Source organism: Scyliorhinus torazame, chromosome 8 (genome assembly GCF_047496885.1).
Source record: "Scyliorhinus torazame isolate Kashiwa2021f chromosome 8, sScyTor2.1, whole genome shotgun sequence".
NCBI classification, from domain to species: Eukaryota; Metazoa; Chordata; class Chondrichthyes; order Carcharhiniformes; family Scyliorhinidae; genus Scyliorhinus; species Scyliorhinus torazame.
In genome coordinates, this window is record NC_092714.1 from 236,779,382 (window position 1) to 236,802,884 (window position 23,503).

General features: G+C 41.4%; 1 protein-coding gene across 4 annotated transcripts in view; it reads right to left on the reverse strand.

The window, feature by feature from the left end:
* Positions 1-23,503, reverse strand: part of plagl2 (pleiomorphic adenoma gene-like 2) — a 177,871-nt gene that overhangs the window by 17,509 nt on the left and 136,859 nt on the right. Inside the window, exons 2-4 of one of the 4 annotated variants that reach the window (XM_072514972.1) lie at positions 22,444-22,570; positions 21,445-21,682; positions 13,292-13,419 (exon numbers count right to left, since the gene is read on the reverse strand). Coding sequence is in view for 1 of the 4 variants with exons in the window: in XM_072514971.1 (XP_072371072.1) it covers positions 12,986-13,245 (260 nt within the window). In the remaining 3 variants the exon portion in view is untranslated. The other 3 variants (XM_072514973.1, XM_072514974.1, XM_072514971.1) reach the window with 3 other exon arrangements.

Genomic DNA, 23,503 nt, shown 5'->3' on the forward strand with positions numbered 1-23,503 from the left:
GAGTTCAAACTCCAACCTTAACAGACAGTTCTGGTTATAGTCTGGTTGAACAAGTGCCATAGTTTGGTAAATTCTTGAGGCCTATTGATTATTCATTATTATTGCTTCAACTCAATCGCCATAGTGAGAAAGGGAGGGGGGCTGAATCAGCTTTTAACATCCAGCAATTTTCTGCAGAAGGATCAGATTGATTAAAAAAAAGCATCTTTGTGTCAGCAAATCATTCGTAATAACGATATAGCTGGGGAAACATAGTAATAGTGTTTCACACAATATATGGAAACAGTGGGGCAATGTCCTCTGAATGTTTTGCATAATAAATTAATAAACCCAATTATAAAAAGAGTTGATGATTTTGTTAACTAGTACAAAACAGAAAACTCATGGCAACACAGAACTGATTAGAAAACAGTCTTGAGTTCTAATTAAACAGGGATCAAGTCTGCATTTGAGGGCAATTTTGTGGCAACTCTAGGAGTGGGGCAGGTGTGTATAGCTGTCACACAGTTAGGTATAAAAACAGCTCAATTTTGCAGGATGAGGGGGACTTTAAAGATTTTACTGTACTGTAGTCTAATCAGTCTCAGTTTTCAAATAATGTTCCGCAATGAATGTTTTTTTTACTGGTCAGCTTCCAGGTGATTTTGTTAAGCAAAATTCGCATCCCATTCCTAGTGCTGGATAGATTCTATAATTAAATTTGAAGTTCAAATGAATAATGATTCCCCAACAACAATCAATTCAGCAATTACTTCTAATTCAAAAACAGTAAAATTTCAGACTGGCAAAGTACACATACAGAAAGCTTAACAAATCCCTATTGCATTGCAACATGTGCAGATTTACACAGGCTTTTGCCCATTTTAAATGAACAGGCTATGCCTCTGTAAAAATACCCACACAGGCAGGTAGTTCAAAATCATTAAGATATCACAAATTAACTTTGCTAGTCTAAAGTATTACCCTTAAATTTCCTAATCTTATCCTCTATTTATGTGCTGGTTTATGATACAGTGATGCCATAATTTTAGGAAAACAAAGGTAGTTTTAAGCGATTTATATTTGTATTGGTAAATATTAGAAATAAGGTACAGTTTTAAGTGGGCTTAATTTAATATTTTTGTGCCTGGAAAACCTATAGTTAGATTCATGCTGGACAAAGTATTTATATGTGTGGGAGTTGGTTCAGTTCGAACTGTGTTTCCATTGTGCTGAAAGTGGGCTCTGGCATGCAGAATAAATAAAAGGCATAAGCATCTGAGGGTTGCTTAGTAACTGGGGCCTTGTAAGCTTTTAAGTTTTAGTTAATTCGATTGCAGTTGGAGATATGTAGTGAGAGAGAAGGCAGCTCTCCTAGAAGCAGTTGGATTAGTAGACTATAGAGGGAACATCTCTCTCAGCTTTGCAAGAATGAATGTCATACAATTGTTTAATGGTTAAGAAAAAGTGCAGAGATCTGAAGAGCAGCTAGTTAAGAAACCTAGACAAATGATGGGGAAGTGTCATAGAAGCCTGGAGTTAACTGAACAGAGACCAAGGTATTGTTCAGAAGGATTCAAGGAAGAGTAAACCATGTGTTCTGAGTTAAAGGTACAATTTCAATAACCAGATTTAAAGTGGGACATTAGCTTTCAAAGGTAAAACAAACGCCTGAAGCCATTTTAATACAGTCTTGGACCTGAGAGGTAAATCAATTGTGAGCAGTTTGCACAGCAGTCAAGACAAAGTATTCCTAATGGGATTGTGTGAAATCCTGAACTGGATTCGCTGTTAAAAGTGGAGCGGAAACTTTGTTTAAGTGTCATTTGGAAAACATGGTCTGGATTTCAGAATGCAAACCGCCAAGGGAAGGTATTATAATTATTAGGGAAGATTTTAAAGCGTGTTTTTGGGATGGGGATGGTGTTTGGAAACTTTCGCGTGACAATCATCTGCGGGGATTCTGAGGAGATATCCACAAACATTCACTTGGGGTTCAGAGTGGAGAGTGTGTTTGCCCTCAGTCATCATGTGTGCTTAAAAGGGACTTTGTGTTAATGAGATTGTAGATTAAGATATAATTTGTAATCAGTGTTAATCCTAAAACCTGTATATAATTCTTAAGATAAGGGGAGAGTAAAGTATTAAAATCCAATTTTTTTCATGTTCAATAAATATTTTTTTCTTGTTAAAATAACTAGTTGTCCTGTTACTCTGGTCTTCCATGTTTTGTTAAAAAAAATGTTATGGTCTTTTGAACCAGGGTTCCATTCTAGGATCTTCCCGTCTAGTTATATCAGCTGGGATCATAACAATATCTAGAGGAAATAAGGCGGGCAAGGCAGGGGTATCAGGTTTATACGACCAACAAATATGGAGGGGAGAATGAAATAATAACTGAGGTGGAAGGAGAATCTGAAATTTAAAAGGGAGAGTTGGGGGTACAGAATAAATGATGAAACTGAAAAGGGGGTAGAATTATTTTTTTAAAATGTTACTCGAAATGGAAAATAATTAATAAACCTGGCAGAGGTGCAAAATAATGGAGTTGCAAGAGGATTACTGGGTTCATTAAGGGGTAGGGGACAGGCTGGACAGAGGTGAATGGAGAAATGGAAGTGGAAATGGCAGTGAGGGGGTATAAGGGTTGCAATGAAGACTGGTCAAAATGAATGAAGAATGTAAGAGGGAAACTGTAATAAATTAAAATTGATCAGCAGGATCTCAAGTGATACCTTCAGATTTGCAGATCTTGGGAAATAGGAACAGAGGAAGAAGCATTGCTCCACTACCACAATTGGAGGATCTGTGTACTGAAGGCATGATGTGCACCATATGACTTTGCATCTGTTACATGGGAGGAACCCAAGTGTCACCAACTATCACGGAAGCTCAAGGATTTTAATATATTTTAGATTACATCCATTCTGTTTGTGAGCAATTAATTCTGCATAATCTGTGTAAGTCTGGTCTAAAACGTTAAGTCACTTGCCAAATTTGATGAATTGGCAATTCAGATGTGACATGTTCCCATAAATAAAAAATAAGCACGGGCATGCAATCTCAACACTCACGTTTACACAATCTATGGTCAAATGGCAAGACAAAAGGCAGTGTGCAGATGATTTTCAATGGTTGTTTGTGCTTTACTTTTGTGATTATTGTTTATTGATTATTTGCGAAAATGGCATGCAACATGGATAACAATGTCAGACTTCAGCTCAATAAAAACACCAGCAACATCACACAGAGGGGCTTTCATTGCAGCCAGCTCAGCCAATAACTGCCAATGGCCAGGAGAGGAAAAGTAAACCCTGCCAATAACGAGTGGCTCCAATGGGGCACATCATGACAAAGATGTGAGCAGCTTTAGCTAGGTTTGGGATGGAGAGAAGGGGCAGGTCCTTTTGTGCAGGTCAACATGCACAGTGATCACGGTGAAGGAGGTAAAATGCAGCTTGCAGCTATTTGCCAAAAACTTAGAAGCTGCATTAAGATGTAAAATTCAGGCCAGAATTTAAAACTTGGGTGAACGGGGCACTGCAAAGATTTGCACATTATGCTGGTAGATGCTTGTTGAAATGCATTTAGCTTTACTGTGATCATGGTGGTTTCCATTAAAATTAATGCATGTGACTAAAAGAATGGCACCGTAACCAACATGCGACAAATCAGAAATTTCTATTGAACAACAATGTCCAAGATGGTTCATAAGGATATAATCAGATTGCCAAGAGAGGAGAAATATTACACCAGAATATGGAGTTTAGGGGCTTCAGTTTCCCCGGTACTTGATTCAAGGAGCCTGCAGCTTATGTAAAACTGGACATCAGTTGAGCTGCCTCAGCTTTCAGGTTGAGAAGTGGTGGAGCAGTAGAGTTGATGGCATTGACATACCTGTCGAAGCTTAACCCACCTTTGGGTGTTTTCATCACGGGGAGCATGCAAGATAGAATATAGAAGGGGTCTAAAGACAAATCCTTGGGAACTCCAAACGCTAGTGTTGGGACAGCAAAGCAAGCCATTAATGAAGTTTGTGGAGCAAGTGCTTAACTGTTTTAAAACTGTTAAGCTATAATATAATAATCATTAATAGTGTCACAAGTAGGCTTACATGAACACTGCAATGAAGTTACTGTGAAAATCCCTTAAATGCCACACAACGGTGCCTGCTCGGGTGCACTGAGGGAGAATTCAGAATGTCCAATTCACCTAACAGCACATCTTTCAGGACTTGTGGGAAGAAACAGGAGCACCCAGATGAAACCCATGCAAACACGGGGAGAACGTGCAGACTCAGCACAGACAGTGACCTAAGCCGGAATGGCGCTGTGAAGCAAGTGCTAACCACTATGCTACCATGCCACCCAAACTAAGGTGGAGTAAGGAGTACTGTATAATAATCCTACTTTTCATGTTTAATAAATGGTTCTTCTTGTTGTTAAAACTAATTAGCGGTCCTGTGACTCCACATTTTATTTTAAAAAGTAAATTCTATGGTCTTTATGAGTCAGTTTTCCATTGCAGAATCTTCCCGTCCAGTTATACCATCAACTGGGATCATATCAAGGGTTGGTCAGTTAGGTTTTAAAAGGGGAGAGGTGTAAAGACAGGAATTGCAAATCATAGTCAAAACTGTTGAGGAATGGCTGCCAGTGACTGTGTGTCTTGTTTTTATCGGTGATTATTGGAAGTCACGCATGACAGATGTTAAATAATACTTGGCATGGGACAAGAAAGGAGTTTTGGTTGAGTTGGAGTTTACACACTGTAGATGTGGGAGTTGGCCAGGACGGCATTGAGATTGCAGAGCCTGAAGGTGAAACAGGGATGGCTTAGAGATGAAGGAACAGGGCTGAACCAGGACAGAGGTAGGCAAAAGGAATAGGCAGATTGTAACTGTGATGAATAGGATATGAGAACAGCTCAGCCAAGGTAGCAAACAGTCTGATTTAAACTTAAGAAATGGACAGGAAATAAGACCAGAGTCGGGTACAAATCTCAAGTCTACTCCGGATTTCTATGTACGCACCTCATGCCTCTACACAATAAAATCTGATCTCGGTCTTCAAAGCTTTAATCGAACCAGCATCCACAGCCTTGTGGGAGAGAGTTCTGCATTTTCATTACCCTTTATGTGAAAAAGTGCTTCTGAACTTTGCTCCTGAATGGCCTATCACTAACTTAAGATTGTGGAACCTTGTATGGAACCATACTCTCACTTTCCCCACATCCAATAGAGGAATAGCTTCTCTGTTTCTACTTTTATCAAATTGGTTTATTTTAAAATTATATCAATGCGATCACCGCTCAATCTTCTAAATCCAGGGGAGTGAATCCAAACCAAGTTTATAAACCTGGTTTCATAATGTAACCCTTTTATCCCTGTTTTTTTGGTAAAAGTTTGCTGTCTCCTTTGTTGGGCCAATTTATACTTCTGGAAGCTCAGTGCCCAGAAATCATAGTAATACTCCATATGAGATCTGGCCAATGCTTTGTGCAAATGAAACATTTTGTTCTCTATTGTGAAGGCTAATTATGAGAGGAGATTGCCAAGAGAGGAGAAATAATACACCAGAATATGGAGTTTAGGGGCTTCAGTTTCCCCGGCACTTGATTCAAGGAGCCTGCAGCTTATGTAAAACTGGACATCAGTTGAGCTGCCTCAGCTTTCAGGTTGAGAAGTGGTGGAGCAGTAGAGTTGATGGCATTGACATACCTGTCGAAGCTTAACCCATCTTTGGGTGTTTTCATCATGGGGAGAATGCAAGTTGGAATATAGAAGGGGTCTAAAGACAAATCCTTGGGAACTCCAAACACTAGCGTTGGGACAGCAAAGCAAGCCATTAATGAAGTTTGTGGCACTGTCATTATTTGCTTTCATTAGGATTTATAGCCAAAGAAAGTTGAAAAATGGAAGATTGTGTGGTCCACAGTATCAAAGTTTACAGAGGTAAAAGGGAATGAGGACAGATAATGTACCACAATTAGAGAGGATGTATGTCATTTGTGACTTTTGTTAGGGCTGTTTCAGCACTGTGGCAGGGGACAGAAGCCTGACTGAAGAGATTAATAAATAAACATACAAATTGAGAGGAATAGGCCCTTCGAGCCTGCTCCGCTATTCAATAAGCTCATGGCTGATCTGATTGTATTCTCCCGCCTACCCTAAATGCCTTTTCATCCCTTTGTTTACTGAGAATCTATATACCTCTGCCTTAAAAACATTCAAAGACTCATTTTCCACCACCTTTTGAGGAACAGGTTTCCAAAGATTCATTACCCTCAGAAAACAATTCTCATCTCATCTCAATCTTAAAATGGGTGATCCATTATTTTTTTAAACAGTCGCCTCTAGTTCTACATTCTCCCACTAGAGGAAGCATCCTTTCCACATTCACTCTGTTAAGATCCCTCAGGATCTTAAATGTGTCAATCAAGCAATTTGCCTCCAACGGATACAAACCTAGCCTGTCCAACCTTTCCTCATCGGGGAGCCTGCTGGCACAGTGGTTAGCACTGCTGACTTACGGCAGCAGGAACCTGGGTTCAATTCCAGCCTTGGATGACTGTATGGAGTTTGCATGTTTCCCTGTGTCTGTGTGGGTTTCCCCCGGGTTCCTACCACAGTCCAAAGATGTGCCGGTTAGGTGGATTGGCCATCATCAATGTGTGGGTTTATGGGGATAGTGTAGGGACGGGCCTAGGTAGAATGCTCTTTTGGAAGGTTGGTGCAGGCTTGATAGACTGAATGGCTTCCTTTCGCACTGTAGGGATTCTGTGGAAAGGTAACCTGCCCATTCCTTAGTCCAATAAACCACCTCTGAACTCCTTCTAACTCATATACATACTCCCTTAATTAAGGGGACCAATACTGTACACAGTACTCCAAATGTGGTCTCACCAATGTTCTGTACAAACTATTGCCTAACCCCCCTGCGTTTGTATTCAATTCCCCTCACAATAAATAATAACATTTTATTTGCTTTCCTAATGACTTGCTGTACCAGCATTTTGTGATTCATTGACTCAGACAGACAGATTCCTCTGCATCTCAGAGCTCTGCAATCTTTTACCGTTTAGATAATATGCTTTTTTATTCCTCTTATTATTCTCCATTTGCTGGATTTTTGACCGCTCGCTTATGTCTCTTTGTAACCTCCTTATATCCTCTTCACAACTCACTTTCCTAAGTGCAACCAACCATACCTTCAGTCCTCATCAAAGTCATTTATATAAATTCTAAAAAGTTCAGACCTCCACTGCTCCCTGTTGCACACCACTAATTACATCCTGACAACCAGAAAAAAGACAACTATTTTTTTTATTTTTAAAAAATAAATTTAGAGTACCCAATTTTTTTTTTCAATTAAGGGGTAATTTAGCATGGTCAATCCACCTACCCTGCACATCTTTGGGTTGTGGGGGTGAGACCCACGCAGACACGGGGGCAATGTGCAAACTCCACATGGACAGTGACCTGCAGCTGGGATCGAAGCTGGGTCCTTGGCGCCATGAGGCAGCAGTGCGAACTACTGTGCCACCCCTGAAAAAAGACAATTCTACAAACTTTCTGTTTCTTGTTAGCTAGCCAATCTTCTATCCATGCCAATATGTTTGCTCCTGCACTATGAGCTTTTATTTTCTGCAATGATGTTTGATATGGGGGCAGCACGGTAGCATGGTGGTTAGCACAACTGCTTCACAGCTCCAGGGTCCCAGGTTCGATTCCCGGCTTGGGTCACTGTCTGTGCAGAGCCTGCACATTCTCCCCTTGTGTGTGTGGGTTTCCTCCGGATGCTCCGGTTTCCTCACAGTCCAAAGATGTGCAGGTTAGGTGGATTGGTCATGTTAAATTGCCCTTAGTGTCCAAAATTGCCCTTCGTGTTGGGTCGGGTTACTGGGTTATGGGGATAGGGTGGAGGTGTGGGCTTGGGTAAGGTGCTCTTTCAAAGAGCTGGTGCAGACTCGATGGGCCGAATGGCCTCCTTCTGCACTGTAAATTCTATGATTCTATGATATGACACCTTATCAAATGCCTTCAGTGCATCCATCGGTTCTCCTTTATCTACAGCACATGTGACTTCACACATGACTTGTTTAAAGAACTCCAAATAAATTGTTAAACATTATTTCCCTTTCACATAACCATGTTGACTCAGCCCGATTGCCTTGAACTTTTCTAAGTGCCCTACAATAACATCTTTCATGACAGCTTATAACATGTTTTGAGGAGAAGGGTAATGGTGTATTTACAGGAGTGACAGCACCTGAAGACATTTTCCCCATGACACATGTTAAACTAACTGGCCAGTAGTTTCCTGTTTTCTGTATCCCTCCCTTTTCGAATAAAGCAGTTACACTTGCTATTTTCCAACTGTACTTTCCCTGAACAAAGGGATTTTTTGGAAAATTAAAACCAACGCATCACATTTTTCACTAGCCACTTCCTTCTATGATGCTTTGATAAAGTCCGCCTGGACCTGGGAGTTTGCCAGCCCACAGCTCAACAATTTGCTCAGTACAACGTCACTGGAATTTTCCCGAGTTCTTCCCTCCCTTCTAATACCCGATTTACAACTATTTCTGGGATGTTGTTTGTATCCTCTATAGGGCAGCACAGTAGCATAGTGGTTAGCACAATTGCTTCACAGCTCCAGGGTCCCAGGTTCGATTCTCGGCTTGGGTCACTGTCTGTGCGGAGTCTGCACGTTCTCCCCGTGTGTGCGTGGGTTTCTTCCGGGTGCTCCGGTTTCCTCCCACAGTCCAAAGATGTGCAGGTTAGGTGGATTGGCCATGCTAAATTGCCCTTAGTGTCCAAAATTGCCCTTAGAGTTGGGTGGGGTTACTGGGTTATGGGGATAGGGTGGGAGGGGTGGGCTTGGGTAGGGTGCTCTTTCCAAGAGCCGGTGCAGACTCGATGGGCCGAATGGCCTCCTTCTGCACAGTAAATTCTATGATTCTATGATTGTGAAGACCAATGCAAAATACCTGATCAATTCATCTGCCCTCTCGTTGTTGTCCATGACTAATTTGACTTCTCATTTTCTATAGCACTAACTCACACTTGGGTAACTCTTTCTTATTTAAATATCTCTAGAAATTCTTACTGTCTGTTTTAACATCTCTAGCGAATTCTCTTTCGTACTCTTAATTTTCCCCTCCTTATTCATCTTTTAGTTTTTCTTTGCTGTTCTTTATATTCTGAACAGCCTTTTGACCTGCCACCCACCTTTGCACAAGTATATGCTGCTTTTTAAAATTTGATACCATCATTTATCTTCTTTAGTTAACCCAATTAAATTTTTCTTTCTCGTTGGAATGTATCTATTCTGAGTATTCTGAAATATCCCTTTAAATGTCTACCACTGCATCTCTATTGATATAGCCCTTGATCTCATTTGCCAGTTCACATTTGCTATTTCTGCTTTCATGGCCTCATAACTGCCGCTATTGAAGTTTAAAATAATAATCTTTATTGTCACAAGTAGGCTCACATTAACACTGCAATGAAGTTACTGTAAAAGGCCCCTAGTCACCACATTCCGGTGCCTGTTCGGGTACACAGAGGGAGTATTCAGAATGTCCCATTACCTAACAGCACATCTTTCAGGACTTGTGGGAGAAAACCGGAGCACCCGGAGGAAACCCACGCAGACACGAGGAGAATGTGTAGACTCCACACAGCCAGGTGACCCAAGCCAGAAATCGAACCTGGGACCCTGGCACTGTGAAGCAACAGTGCTAACCACTGTGCTACCGTGCCACCCACGCAAGTCTTGGACATACTCTTTGCTCCCTCACACTAAATGTAGAATTCAAACATAGTGATCAGTGACAACTAGGGTTGTCTTCACTATGAGATCATTAATTAATCCTGTCTTATTGCACAATGCCAGGTCTAGTACCCATTCTCTGGTTGGCTCCAGAACATGCTGTTCAAGGAAACTCTCCATAAAACACTCTATGAACTCCTTATTTAGACTACTTTTTGCCATCTGATTTATCCAGTCTATACGTAGATTAAAATCTGGCATGATTTTCACAGTATCTTTCCAACACGCTCCCATTATTTCTTCCTTTATACTCTGCCCTACCATGTAGTTAGTTACGCATCCTGTACACCATTCCCACTTCTTGCCTTTTTCATCCTTACTCAAAATGTCTCTACATCCTGGTTTCTTGAACCTTGGTCATCCTTCTTCATTGTGTTATCATCCTTAATTAACAGAACCACCCGTCCACCATTCCTGGCTTCCTTCATTAAAACACGGAGTCAATGGAAACATGGCCATGGATTGAAGAGCTGGTAATAATTTCAAGGGTTTTGAAATAATTTGACATTTATTCATAAAATGGTTGCAGCTCGGGAAGCCATTTTGCCATCATGTCTGTGTTGACCTTCTGAAGGAGAAATTCACCTAGTGCCACTATCCTCCCTGCCTTTTTAAAATTCATTCTTGGGGTGTGGGCATCGCTGGGTGAGGCAGCGCTCGTTGTTCATTCCTAATTGCCCTTGAGAAAGAAAAGGTGAGCTGCCTTCTCGAACCGTTGCAGTCCATGAGGTGTAGGTATACCCACTGTGCTGGTAGGGAAGGAGTTCCAGGATTTTGACCCAGTGACAGTGAAGGAACGGTAACATATTTCCAAATAAAGATGGTGAGTGGCTTGGAGGGAAGCTTCCAGGTGTTGGTGTTCTAATGTATCTACTGCCTTGTTCTCCTGGGTGGTAGCGGTCATAGGTTTGGAAGGTGCTGTCGAAGAAGCCTTGGCGAGTTCCTACAGTGCATCTTGTAACTGGTGCACACAACTGCCAATGTGCGTCGGATGTGGAGGGAGTGAATGTATGTGGATGGGGTGCCAATCAAGTAGGTTGCTTTCTCCGGATGGAGTCAAGCTTCCAGAGTGTTGTTGAAGCTGCACTCTCCAGGCAAGTGAAGAGTATTCAATCACACTCTTGACTCATGCCGTGTAGATTATGGACAGGCTTTGGAGAGTCAGAAGACAAGTTACTCACTGCAGGACTCTTAGCTCTGGCCTCTTTTTTTGACCACAGTATTTCTATGGCTGGTCCAGTTCAGCTTGTGGTTAATGGTAACCCCCAGGATGTTGATAGTCGGGAATTCAGCGATGGTAATGCCATTGAATGCTAAAGGGCTTTTCCTGTAGCCCTGCAAATGTTTCCCCATCAGATAACAATCTAAATCCCTTCATTAAATTTATTTTGAAATATTTGTTTTACAAATAACCAATTTTTATTTAAAGAGAGTAAGAAAGCTTTATTATTCATATGCATATGTCCTATCCTTTGAAACAGACAGAGCATGTCCAAGCACTGCATCTTTGTCAAATTTAACAAAAACATGGGGGAACAGAAGTTCTTTGGTACATTGTCCATGGCAACACCTAAACCAGAGTCGGCCTGTCAATCAACCAATCAGTCCTCTTTTCCTCATGCAGAATAAATTGTTTCTCCCTTTTTTATTATTTGATATTCTTGCATCTGTTCTGATGAGTGCAAGATGAAAAGCTTTGACAGCATGACTATTTTTTGTAAGTTATGTTATGTTGTATGTTGCTCGTGGATATTAGCTGTGGCTCCTACAAATATGAACAAACTGTGGATGTTGGGTTATGAGGTACATCTTTGTAATTTGCATCACTGTAAACAAATGCTCATAGACGTGTGCAAAGCTCCAGTTCTATTCTTCGTCCCCCAGATTTCTTGAATTACGACCACTGATGGTTAGAGAATGGAGCTACCTGGCATTTCAGTTAGCAACTGCACTCCTGCATTAGCTGTAAAAATTCCAAGATCACCTGAAAGTTGAGATCCCATTTTCAAATCTCAGGGATAGGGAGTTTTTGCCAAGGCTCGGACAAAAGAGGAACTAACATTGATAATACTGTCTGTAAACTGCCTTCCATCACTACCATCATTATTTGATTTCTCAGTAATGGATATATACATATTGTTATACAATCATTAGGATTTTTTTGTGTAACCAAAGCGTTTGTTACTATATTTTATTTTTTGGATTACTTTCTCTCTCTTAAATATATCAAAGACAACTGCACAGTCTACAATTTCTAGTTCTAACTCCCAATACTACACTGCTGAATCCTTACTCTCTGTTGTGCTGTTCCATTTCTACACCAAGGTAATTTTACATGGCACCAATGTCATCTTTTTAAAATTGTTTTCAACTGACATGTTCTCCTGCCCTTGACCTCTACCACCTTAGAAATAACCCCGCTGTGAATTTTGCATCTCAGTATCACCTGGTATGAGAGCAGAAGCAAAAAACAAGTTGTATTAAATTGAATGTTGCCATTCTGGTTTGACATAATTTTAGTGTATATTCTATGTGACTAACAGATACAAGACAAGAAGTGGAGTTTCAAGACATTGATCTGAATAAAGCCCAATATTTCTGTGATATGATACACTGTTGACTATTCAGTATGGCTTCTTATTGGAATCAATGCTGGATTCCTAGTCAATGCATTATGCACAATTTGAAAAGCACTTGTTTCAAGTCTCTTTTGTTTTTACAATGAGTGCCAGGAAATAATTTGATGTTTCATTTGTAACGACAGCCAAACAGCATATTATATCCTTGCTGTATTGTGTGACATCACTTTATGCAGGAAATCACTGGAGCAGGCAATGGTCAGAAGTGGAGTGGTCTTTAGCAGATGGCTTGCAAGAATCCTCATTAAGCCTGAAGGAGGTGTAGATACTTATGTTAACCCTTTGAGGACTGCAGTGGCATTGCTGCAACATTCTTTAAAAAATGAGTGATGTTTGAAGTTATTCAGAAAATACACCAAGTATCGTTTAGTGCTTGAAAATATTACAATTAAGTTTTGGAATTTGTTTACAATATTGCTTTCAAAACCATTCCAAAAGATGTACAATTAGCATAGAAAGCTGCGTCCTCAAAGGATTAAATACATTTGATAAACAGGTTTTAGGGCACTTTTCCCATTCAGCTTCCCATACCTGAGAAGTTTATACTTGGACACAAAGGCTTTAGTGCACTCCGGGTGTGAGCACGTGTAGGGCCTCTCTCCTGTGTGAGAGTATGAATGGACTTTAAGTTTGTCAACACTGCTGAAGAATGCTCCGCAGATCAGGCACTCAAGGGTTCTCCTTGGCTTTGACTCCTTCCCTTTCCATTTGGCTTCTAAAACCTTCTGCGTATCTTCCTTCTGTTTTGTTATTGTGATTTGACTTAGGTCATCAGTGGCAACAGCTGCCATTGCAGCCTTACAGGCCAAGTCCCTAGAAAAATGGGGCTTTACCCACCTTCTCGCTACCAAGTGTATTTCCTGTGTTTTCAGTCTGTGTATTATGATCACTTCCAGTTGATAGATACCTGTTGCATCCAGAGTTTAAGGCTGCTTCAGCAATATGGGAGTAGAGAAATTTTAGGCCTAAAAGTCAAATTGAATACAAAGATTAACATTCCTAAACATGAATATCATTATATCTGTGTACCTTCATTTATTAACCGTCTTTGGGTGAGCTTTGTATGACCAAAGATAATGCAAAATGTTTAGGCTCCCGTTTTATTTGCAAGAAGAAACATATTTTTTACCAAATGCAATTTCATACAAAATTAAAAATATGTAGATCTAAACCGGAAAATCATACTGGTCTGCAAATATAGCTACATGCACGCTCGACTTTGGAGCTCATCAAGAACATACAGCAGAGGTTGAATTGGTAGCACACGACTTTGTGAACCAATATACTCTGTCCAGAAGTTTTAGGAATTGGTTCCTTTATGTGCAATGAGCAAAACCATGCTGAAACATCAGAAAGAAGACAGGTAAGTGTCTGTCCACAGGGGGAAACTAAAATATCAGACAAGTAACATAAGAGCAAGTCAACTTGTTCTACCTTTTTAGCATTTCAGATAGTTACACTAGCATAGAGATACGGCAAAGAGCTTGATTGTGCACTGCTATTTGCATAACTTTTTGGTTGGAAACCTTTTGGTTTAAAAACCGTGGATACTACCTTAACATAAAATAGTGAAATGACAAAGACGTAAGAGGAGTACACTGGAAATTCAAATAATTTAATCTAAAATAATGCATATGTTCTAATTTTTGAGAAATGAAACCTTAGATTCTTTTGATAAAATTGTTATAACAGTATTTTTGAAGGATAAAATACTCCACTAGTAAAATTGAAGTTGTTGCAAAATAATGAACGAAAGGGATCAAACATCTTTCTATTAATAGAATCACGAGTGTAGAAGGAAGCTATTTGGCCCATTGAGTCGGTAATGACCCTCTGAAAGAGCGCTCTTCCTAGGCCCACTCCCCCACCCTATCCCTGTAAACCCACGCACTGATCATTGCCCACCCATCTAACCTGCACATCTTTGGGCACTAAGGGGCAACACAGTATGGCCAATCCACCTAACTGGCACATCTTTGGACTGAGAGAGGAAACTGGAGAAAATCCACGCAGACACAGGAGAACGTGAAGACTGGGATCAAGTCTTTAGCCCACAATATTTGACCCCCATATAATCCAGGCAAACAATCCAGTACTTGAGGAAGTGCTGATTTCTCAAAGATGTCAGCTTTCAATTGAGACACAAGGCACTGTTGACTCTGATGGCTTAGGTACCACGTCACTATTCAAAGAAAAGCAGAAGGTTCTCCTGGTATTCTGGTTAACATTCCTTCCTCAACCAACACCACAAAAACACATCAACTGACCACCCATCACATTGTTGTTGATGGAATATATTTAGAGGTCACTGCATTTGCCTAGCAAACCCTCATTGCACTTCATAGGAACCAAGTGCATGCAGTGTTTAAAGGGGTTAAGGAATTATAGAAACTCCTTCCACAAATATTCTATCCCTCCACCATCGACGAACAGTGGCAGCCGTGTGTACCATCTACAAAATGCACTGCAGTAACTCGCTGAGGTTTCTTAGGCAGCACTATCCAATCCCAACCACTACCATCTGGAAGGACAAGAGCAGCAGCTACCTGGGAACCCCACCACCTGGAGGTTCCCCTCCAAGTAACTCACCCCCCCGATTTGGAAATGTATCACCGTTTCTTCACCATCACTGGGTCAAAGTCCTGGAACTCCCTCCCTAACAGCACTGTGGGTGTACTTACACCTCAGGGACTGCAGCGGCTCAAGAAGGCAGCTCACCAGCACCTTCTGAATGGCAACCAGGTATGGGTAATACATTTTGGCCACACACTTATGTATATCTATGTCAACCTGGCTACTCTATAAAATTATTGTGTGTTTTTTTTTAAAGTGGAGCAAGGCTTAACCCTGACTAGCCATGACTCAAACCAGAGGAATTTTGAACCTTCAGACAAGCATCAGAGACTTAATATCTCTAAAAATAATATGCTGATGCCCCTTCCTGGAGCTGCACAAACATATTCCTCAAGAAGAACTCTGGCTACTGGTGATGGTTTTACTGCAAAAGACAAAAGGGGCCCTGGTTCAGGTTTCCAGACCTACGGGCAACACGGTGGTGCAGTGGATTAGCCCTGCTGCCTCACTGCGCCGAGGTCCCAGGTTCGATCCCGGCTCTGGGTCACTGTCCATGTGGAGTTTGCACATTCTCCCAGTGTTTGCGTGGGTCTCGCCCCCACAACCCAAAGATGTGAAGGCTAAGTAGATTGGCCACGCTAAATTGCCCCTTAATTGGAAAAAATGAATTGGGTGCTCTAAAAATTTTTTTTTTTTTTTTTTTGAAAAAGGATTCCAGACCTAGAAAAATACATCCTTTGTTAAACACGCAGGAGAAGTGGGAGGCCAGTCAATGTTTGACCTCAGAAGAGAAGGACTCCAGGCAAGCAGCCTATCTCAATCTACCGTTTTACCATCGAGCAGGTATCAGCAGAAAGAGCTCTGTCCAGGCTACTGAAACATTGGAACTTCTGTATTTGCACCTTCAAGACTAATTCAACCCTACATTCCTTCTCCCATCGGGGAAGACCTCACTTCTGGATTGACAGATCACCCTGCAACAGTCAGCTTGATACCCTCTGAAGGACTACTCCATTGGCCTTTCATTCTGCAATCACATGAAACCATATGATTTCTAGTGTGGTCTTGCCCTGTTCCCCTTTCTTTCCTCCCTCTTTTATTGTAGGAGTGCAAAAGGGACAGATATCACAAAACCCCTTTTCCGTTTTGTGTGAGAAATGAACCAACTCTCTTATTTCACCATATTTCGAGCTTGGGGAGAGGGGGGAAAATCAGAAAACAAAATCACCTTTCTGTTTACGGATAGGTGGTGAGAGGAGAAATCAGGGCTGTTTAACTTTATCCCCTTCCTCTCTGTAACACTGGCATTTAATAATAATAATTGCTTATTGTCACAAGTAGGTTTCGATGAAGTTACTGCGAAAAGCCACTAGTCGCCACATTCTGGCTCCTGTTTGGGGAGACTGGTACGGAAATTGAACCCGCGCTGCTGGCCTTGGTCTGCTTTACAAGCCAGCTGTTTAGCCCACAGTGCTAAATCTACACCTTAACATTGTGTTAATTTGTGAAATATTGTGTTGTGTGAAAAGTTCCAAGTATTTTTCACCTTAACCAATTACTAAAACATTGATCTTACGCTAATGGGAAAATTACAAACTGATAAAAATGTGAGTTTGTTGCTGCCCTCAACATGAGCTACAGCATCAACTTCAGTGCAAAGTTATAACCGTGAAAAACTTTGTCTTCCTTTTTGTAACAATGTTAAAACGTGGCTGCTCTTTTTTAACTCCTCAGCTTTTAAAAAAAAAACACACTAATCTTTAGACTAACAGCAAACCTGTTACAAGGGCACCATCACTATCACTATGCAATTGGTTGCGAGGAAGTGAGAATGACTTCAGCTGAATTGGCTTTCAAGGTTCTTTTAATCTTCCTTCCTTTCCTGCGCCAGCTCTTTGCTGGTGCTCTCCAATTCTGTTACACTGTTCCCTTTAAGTACTATTTGTTTAATTATTTGCTGAGTGTTATAATTAACTTTGCTTCCGCCAGTGTATTCCAGATCATAATAACTCACTATAGGAAGCAATTCTTTGTATCACCTTTTAGCCAATGACAAAAAAAATCTGCGTCCTCTGGTTACCAATACTTCTGTGAGGAAATTAGTTTCTCGTTATTTACTCTGTTCAGATCATTCATTGTTTTGAACACCTCTATTGAATCTTCTTATAACCTGCTCTGCATGAAAATCAGCACCTCCAGCTTCTCTGACCTATCCAGGTAGCTGAAGCTCCTCGTCCCTGGTCCCATTCCTGCAAAATCTTTTCTGCTCCCATGCCAGTGGGACCTCTCCTTCATTGATCAAGACGAAACTGAAAAAAACCCATGGGAACAATTTGAGGCGGCAATACAAACCCCAACAATTTGTCAATGGAAAACAATCTTTTTTTTAACGATTGTTTTCTTGACTGTCTGAATCTTTTTCTATCGCATTTACCAAGTCTTAACACATTGGCTTTAAAACAGGACAACCATTCTCTCTTGGTTGAGAGTACAAATGCTGAGATTTACGCTTGTGCAAATCATTAATCAAGTATTAGAGTAGTTTTTACAGCGCACAAGGAAATTGCTCTCATTATGGTGTCAAAGGCAGCAGCCATTACTGCATTTTACTAATCATGAACAGATTTCCTATGACATTGTTCATTGGTAGCCTGGAGGACAGTTGCAATATTTCACTGTTAACTAGATCTGCCCTTTAAAGCTGCTGCCCAGATATTCCCTATTGGGAATCCAGGTGAGATTAACTCGAGGTCAGTAAATTATTAATACGTTTCAAGCTCTGGCTGAAAGAAATTTGGCTTTCTTTATATCAAGTGAGTAGATGTGCCGATTTATAAGTTTAGGAACTTCAAGCCATTCAGCGTACGGCTAAAAGTTACGAATTAATGTTAAGGAAACATTATGTGAGTTCATGCAGATGCCAAGTAAGAGGCTGCAGATATTTGTTCTCCGAAAAGTTTTACAATAAGAGCACCCCAACCCCCCACCCCCTACCCCCCCCCCCCCCCCCCCCCCCCTCCGAAATTCAAATTAAGAGTATTTATTTTGTAATCTGGGCAAACGCATCAGAAGTAATGGCACAGTCTCCATTCAAGAAGGAGTGGCCTTGGAAGTCCTCAACACTGCCTCCAGAGATTGCATGACATTAGGTGAAATATGACGAGAAACCCTCTGGATTTGCACCCACCACGAGCTGATGGATCGATATCCCTCCACATCAAACATCACTTGGAAGAAGCACGGAGGGCAACGAGTGCACAGAATGCACTCTGGATAGGAAACTTTGCCCATTACAAGAGTGGCCCGATAGTACCATGAATGACTGAGTTGACCAAATCCTGAAGGGTATGCAACAAGACCTCGACAATATTCAAGTTTGGACTGATTGTGGCAAGCCACATTTGTGCCACCCAAGTGTCAGAAAATCACCATCTTCATGGAGAGAGAGAGAGAATCTTACCATTTCCGTTCGATCTCCAACAGCATCACTGAATCCCATCAGCATCAACACGGAGCAAAAGCTTAACTGGACTAGTCATATAAATACTAGGGCTACACGGGCAGGTCAGGGGCTGGGAATTCTGGGTGGGTAATTCACTTCCTGTCCACCTTCTACAAGGCACAAGTCAGGAGTGCGATGGAATACTGACTGAGTGCAGCTCCAACTGTCGTCGAAGTTTGACGCTATCCAGGACAAAGCAATCTGTTTAACTGGCACCCAAAATAAACTTGAATTTGTCTCAAACTCTGCTGCCTTTGTCCCTTTCACCCATTAACCCTGTGCTTCCACCCACATTGGCTCCCAGTCCGGAAATGCCTACATTTTAAATTCCTTATTGTTAAGTCCTTACACTGCTTCGCCCACTTCTGATCCCTGCAACCAATATTCTCTGCAAGCTGGTCGGTTGCGACCTAAAAGCTCGCATGCAGTCTGTGCACAATTCAGCCTCTTTACGCTATCGCATGGGCAGTCATGCACAAAATGTAAATTGGCTACACCCTTAAATAGATCATCGCATACTCCAAACAAATTAGAAAGAATGATGCCTGTAACCTCATTCAACCATATCATGCTTAGAACATACAGTGCAGAAGGAGACCATTCGGCCCATCGAGTCTGCACAGACCCACTTAAGCCCTCACTTCCACTCTATCCCCATAACCCAATAACCCCACCTAACCTTTTTGGACACCAAGGGCAATTTAGCATGGCCAATCCACCTAACCTGCACATCTTTGGATTGTGGGAGGAAACCGGAGCACCCGGAGGACACCCACGCAGACACGGGGAGAACGTGGAGACTCCGCACAGACAGTGACCCAGCGGGGAACCGAACCTGGGACCCTGGCACTGTGAAGCCACAGTGCTAACCACTGTGCTACCGTGCTGCCCCTTGAAAGCTTTGTGCTCCTCCAATTCTGGCCTTGTGTGCATACCTGATTTTAATTGCTCCACCAATGGTTGTCTTGTCCTGCCCTCACCTCCTAAGCCTCTCCACCTCACTACCCCCATGTCCTGACAAAGTTTTCCTCAGCTACATATCTGCTTATGTTCCTTGGTGTCAAATTTTGCTTGATAATTCTCCTGAGAAAGCCCCCAAAGGTGCGCCAATATTAAAGGCGGCGTATGAATCCAAGTTGTTGTTATCTTAAATTATGTGCCTCTCGTCTGCTACCACTGTTGGAGGAAGTGAAACTTGGGCATGGTCATCAATCAGATGAGAAGAATGACCCAATTAGGAGTGGTAGAATACGTTTGCCTAGCTGGCTGTGATCACTTGTAATTGTGGTGCGTTACACAGGAAGTGGCATTCAAAGTGTTACAGAAATGTTGCTGGAACAAGTTGGTCATGATGCATACATACTACATGTAAAAATAAGAGCACATTATTTGATATTATTACTCACTGATATTCAGTGCAACTTAGAAAAGAGAGGCGGCCAGATGCTGAACTTGTTATATGGATCAATCTAAACATCAGCAGATTGTAGGGTCTTCCCAATGATATGTTTGCAGTTCTAGCTGGGAAACATGGGAGACACAGAACAGGTTTGATGTACTTGCACAAAGATAGATTCTGGAGGGCACTCAGAGAGAAAGCCAGTCCACAGTAAACTAATACATCCACTGGCAGTGACGGAGTAACAATGGTAGGTATCTACAAGTAGGTCACCTACTACCCCTTCTCAATTAGGGATAGGGAAGTGGAAGCGGAACAAGGAAAAAAAAGAGGGGAAAGGTAAAATACATTAATTAAGCAAAAAAGACACTTGGGAGGAATTAAGATTTTGTATGCTGGAAAGGGCTAATACAAAACAATGAATCATGTTTAATAAGGCTGGAGTGTATACAAATGAACTCACCACGTCTCTCAAAAGCATCTTTGATTTTCTGAACCCCAGCTCCTACGTTTTATTAACAACTAGTCCCAAATAAAATTCAGAGATCAACATATCCTCTTAAGCAAAACAGTATTTCATGACGCAGCTGGTTGACTTATACAATATTACCATAATTTCCGTGGATTCCATTACGTCTTCTTACATTATTTTAAGTGTCAGCGATGGCTTAGTTGGCAGCACTCTCACCGGAGTCAAAGCTGCGGATTCACTTCCCATTCCAGAGACTTGAACACAGAAATCTGGGCTGATACTCCAGTGCGGTACTGAGGGATCAGCGCACGGCAGGAGGAGCAGTCTTCAGGATAAAACGTTAAACCAAGGGCCTCTCTGCCCTCTCAGGTGGAAGTAAAATAACCCATTCAAAGAAGAGCAAAGAGCAGGAGACTTCTCCCTCTTGTCCTGGCCAATATTTATCCCTCAACCAATACAACAGAAACAGGTTATCTGGTCACTATCACACTGCTTGTTGAGGCTAATTAGTTGCTGTATTTCCGACATTACAGCAGTGATAACCCTTCCAAAAGTACTTCATTGGCTGCAAAGTGCTTTGGGACATTGAGGATGTGAAAAGTGCAAGTCTTGCTTTTTCTCCCCCCCATTTCAAAACCTGGTCCATTCACTCTTCCGAGAATCTTTTAAAAACGGTTACATGCCCACCTCGTCAGCTGACGGCTACTGCAGTTTTAAAGGAATATTGCACGGTAAGTCTACAGTGGCCTTACCTTTTTGAACTTGGCTCCAAAATGCAACTCTACATCTAAAACCACAATGCAACCTTATCCTGGAGTATTCGTCTAAGAATATGCTGCACATGATTACTGTGGAGTGTAGATTCCAGGTAATCATTAGTGGTTTTACACTGCCTACCATTCCATGGCTGCTTGCATGAATTGCTGTACGTGAATCTGTACCTTTATCATGGAAAATGCAAGTGTAAGAGTAATATGTGCTCATGTTAACAAGATATTTTTGTATTAATTACAATGCGGTGAGAGTGCAACGACCAAACTTACAGTGTAGTGGAGGCGTCATGGAGTGGACGAACACAGGTTGAAATTCACCCCTGCACAATTATCCAGATCAGTCATAACTCTGTGGTCAAGTATTTGGCATCTACCAAAAGGGGTAGATTATGTTGCCAGGCCACCGCTCTACACTTCTGAACAACCACTTATAATTGGAAACAGCGGAGGCCTGGGAGCCAATTGCACGCCTTCTCTCAGTCACAGGAGATGCATGGCCCAACGAGATCTGCACAGGGAAAAACACAGAGATTTCAATCTGCCCCATGCAAAAAAAAAAAATAACCATCTAAATGTTTACTAACCAATTTTCCTAGATTCTGACTTTCAGTTCCTTCGTAAGTGTATGAAAGAATTATACACAACATTGTCAAAATGCAAAGTGGACCCACAATAAAGTTAATAAAATGAAACAGAATTACTCAGCACTGGACGAGATGCCTGGCGGACAAGGAGTCTCATTTGCGTGGCTGGTTGGTGATATAGGCAAGCGTGCTAGCTTGAAGAGACAACCATACACTCTCATAAATCTTGCAGGCTGTTGAGATCTTTACTGGAAAATCTATACTGTCATAAAACTCAAAAGAACAAGTGGAATGCCCGTATTCTGTTACACAAGAACATGAGAACAGAAGGAGGAGTAGACCATATGGCCCCTCGAGCCTGCTCTTCCGTTCAATACGAGCATGGCTCATCTTCTGCCACAAGCCCAGTGTTCTGCCACTTCCCGAAATCCCCATGACTCCCGGAGATCCAAAAACCTATCAATCGCAACCTTGAATAGACTCAATGATGGAGCATCCACAACCTGCCGGGGTAGAGAACTCCAAGATTCATAATCCTCTGAATAAAGACATTTCTCCTTATCTCAGGAAAGTTACAAATCAACTATTTTACTATTTAATTAAAAATTAAACAAATCTTTTCAAGGACATTCTCTGTATTTTTGTGAAGCACAAACAACTCTATAATAGTAACTGGTGAATTTACCTTTGGCATGACTTGCTCCAAGTGTACAATAATCTCCTTCAGCTCTGCCAATACAATTCCTTTTCAGCCAGTTCCAACAATTCTCGTTGGAGGAGACCAGGAAGTGTTGCTGCACATCTTTACTGACCTACACAGAAAAAAATTCCCATCAATTAGAAATGCTGAATGATTTTCTTAATAAGCAGCACTGTTTGATGAACAAGGCCCTGTTTATAACGTAGATTGGTCATTTGTTCATAATTGTTTCTCTTTAATGCACCTCTCAGTTACATTACCCTGACAACACAGTCTCAATTCTAAGCTTATATGGGACAATCATTTAGTCAAAGCATGAAAACAACCAATCAACATATTGATCAAGTGCCGCCAAAATTATTTTGGGACACCAAAAATAGTTTCTGCAAGAAATTAAACTTGGTTTCAATGGTAAAGCATGGTTAAAAACACACTTCATTTTTCATAATTTCATACACAAACCACAATGTTTCCTATCTTCTTGCCAAAATTTAAAAGCATTTCACTGGCACATTTGGCATTAATGCTTCTTTTAAAAAATCTTAACAAGACATTTCCTAAAGTTGTGCCAAGTACTCGCGATATATTTCCTGTTTCTGTTAATAGCACATCGTCTCCACTAGGTGGTAGGAGAAGGGCTGAGTAGATCCAGCTGCAAGAAAATTTATTTCGCTACAGATCTCGGCTCAACTGTAGTGGAAACCACGGAGTATAAGGCAGTCTTTAAACATGTGCAAGATTAAAGTCAAATCGAAACATAAATTTCTTAGTCAAGTAATTTATCTATGTATCCGTCCGCTTGAGCACCCTGCATTTCATCACTCCACCATTGGCACCGTGCCTTCAGCTGCCGAGGCCCCAGCCACTGGAATTCCCTCAATACACCTCTCTACCTCTCCCTTTAAGACGCTCTTTGAACCCTAACTCTTTGAGCAAGCCTTTGGGTCACCAGTTCTAATATTTCATGTTGCTCAGTGTCAAATTCTGTTGGATAACGTTCCTGTGAAACACCTTGGGGCATTTTTAATGTTAGAGCTGCTATTTA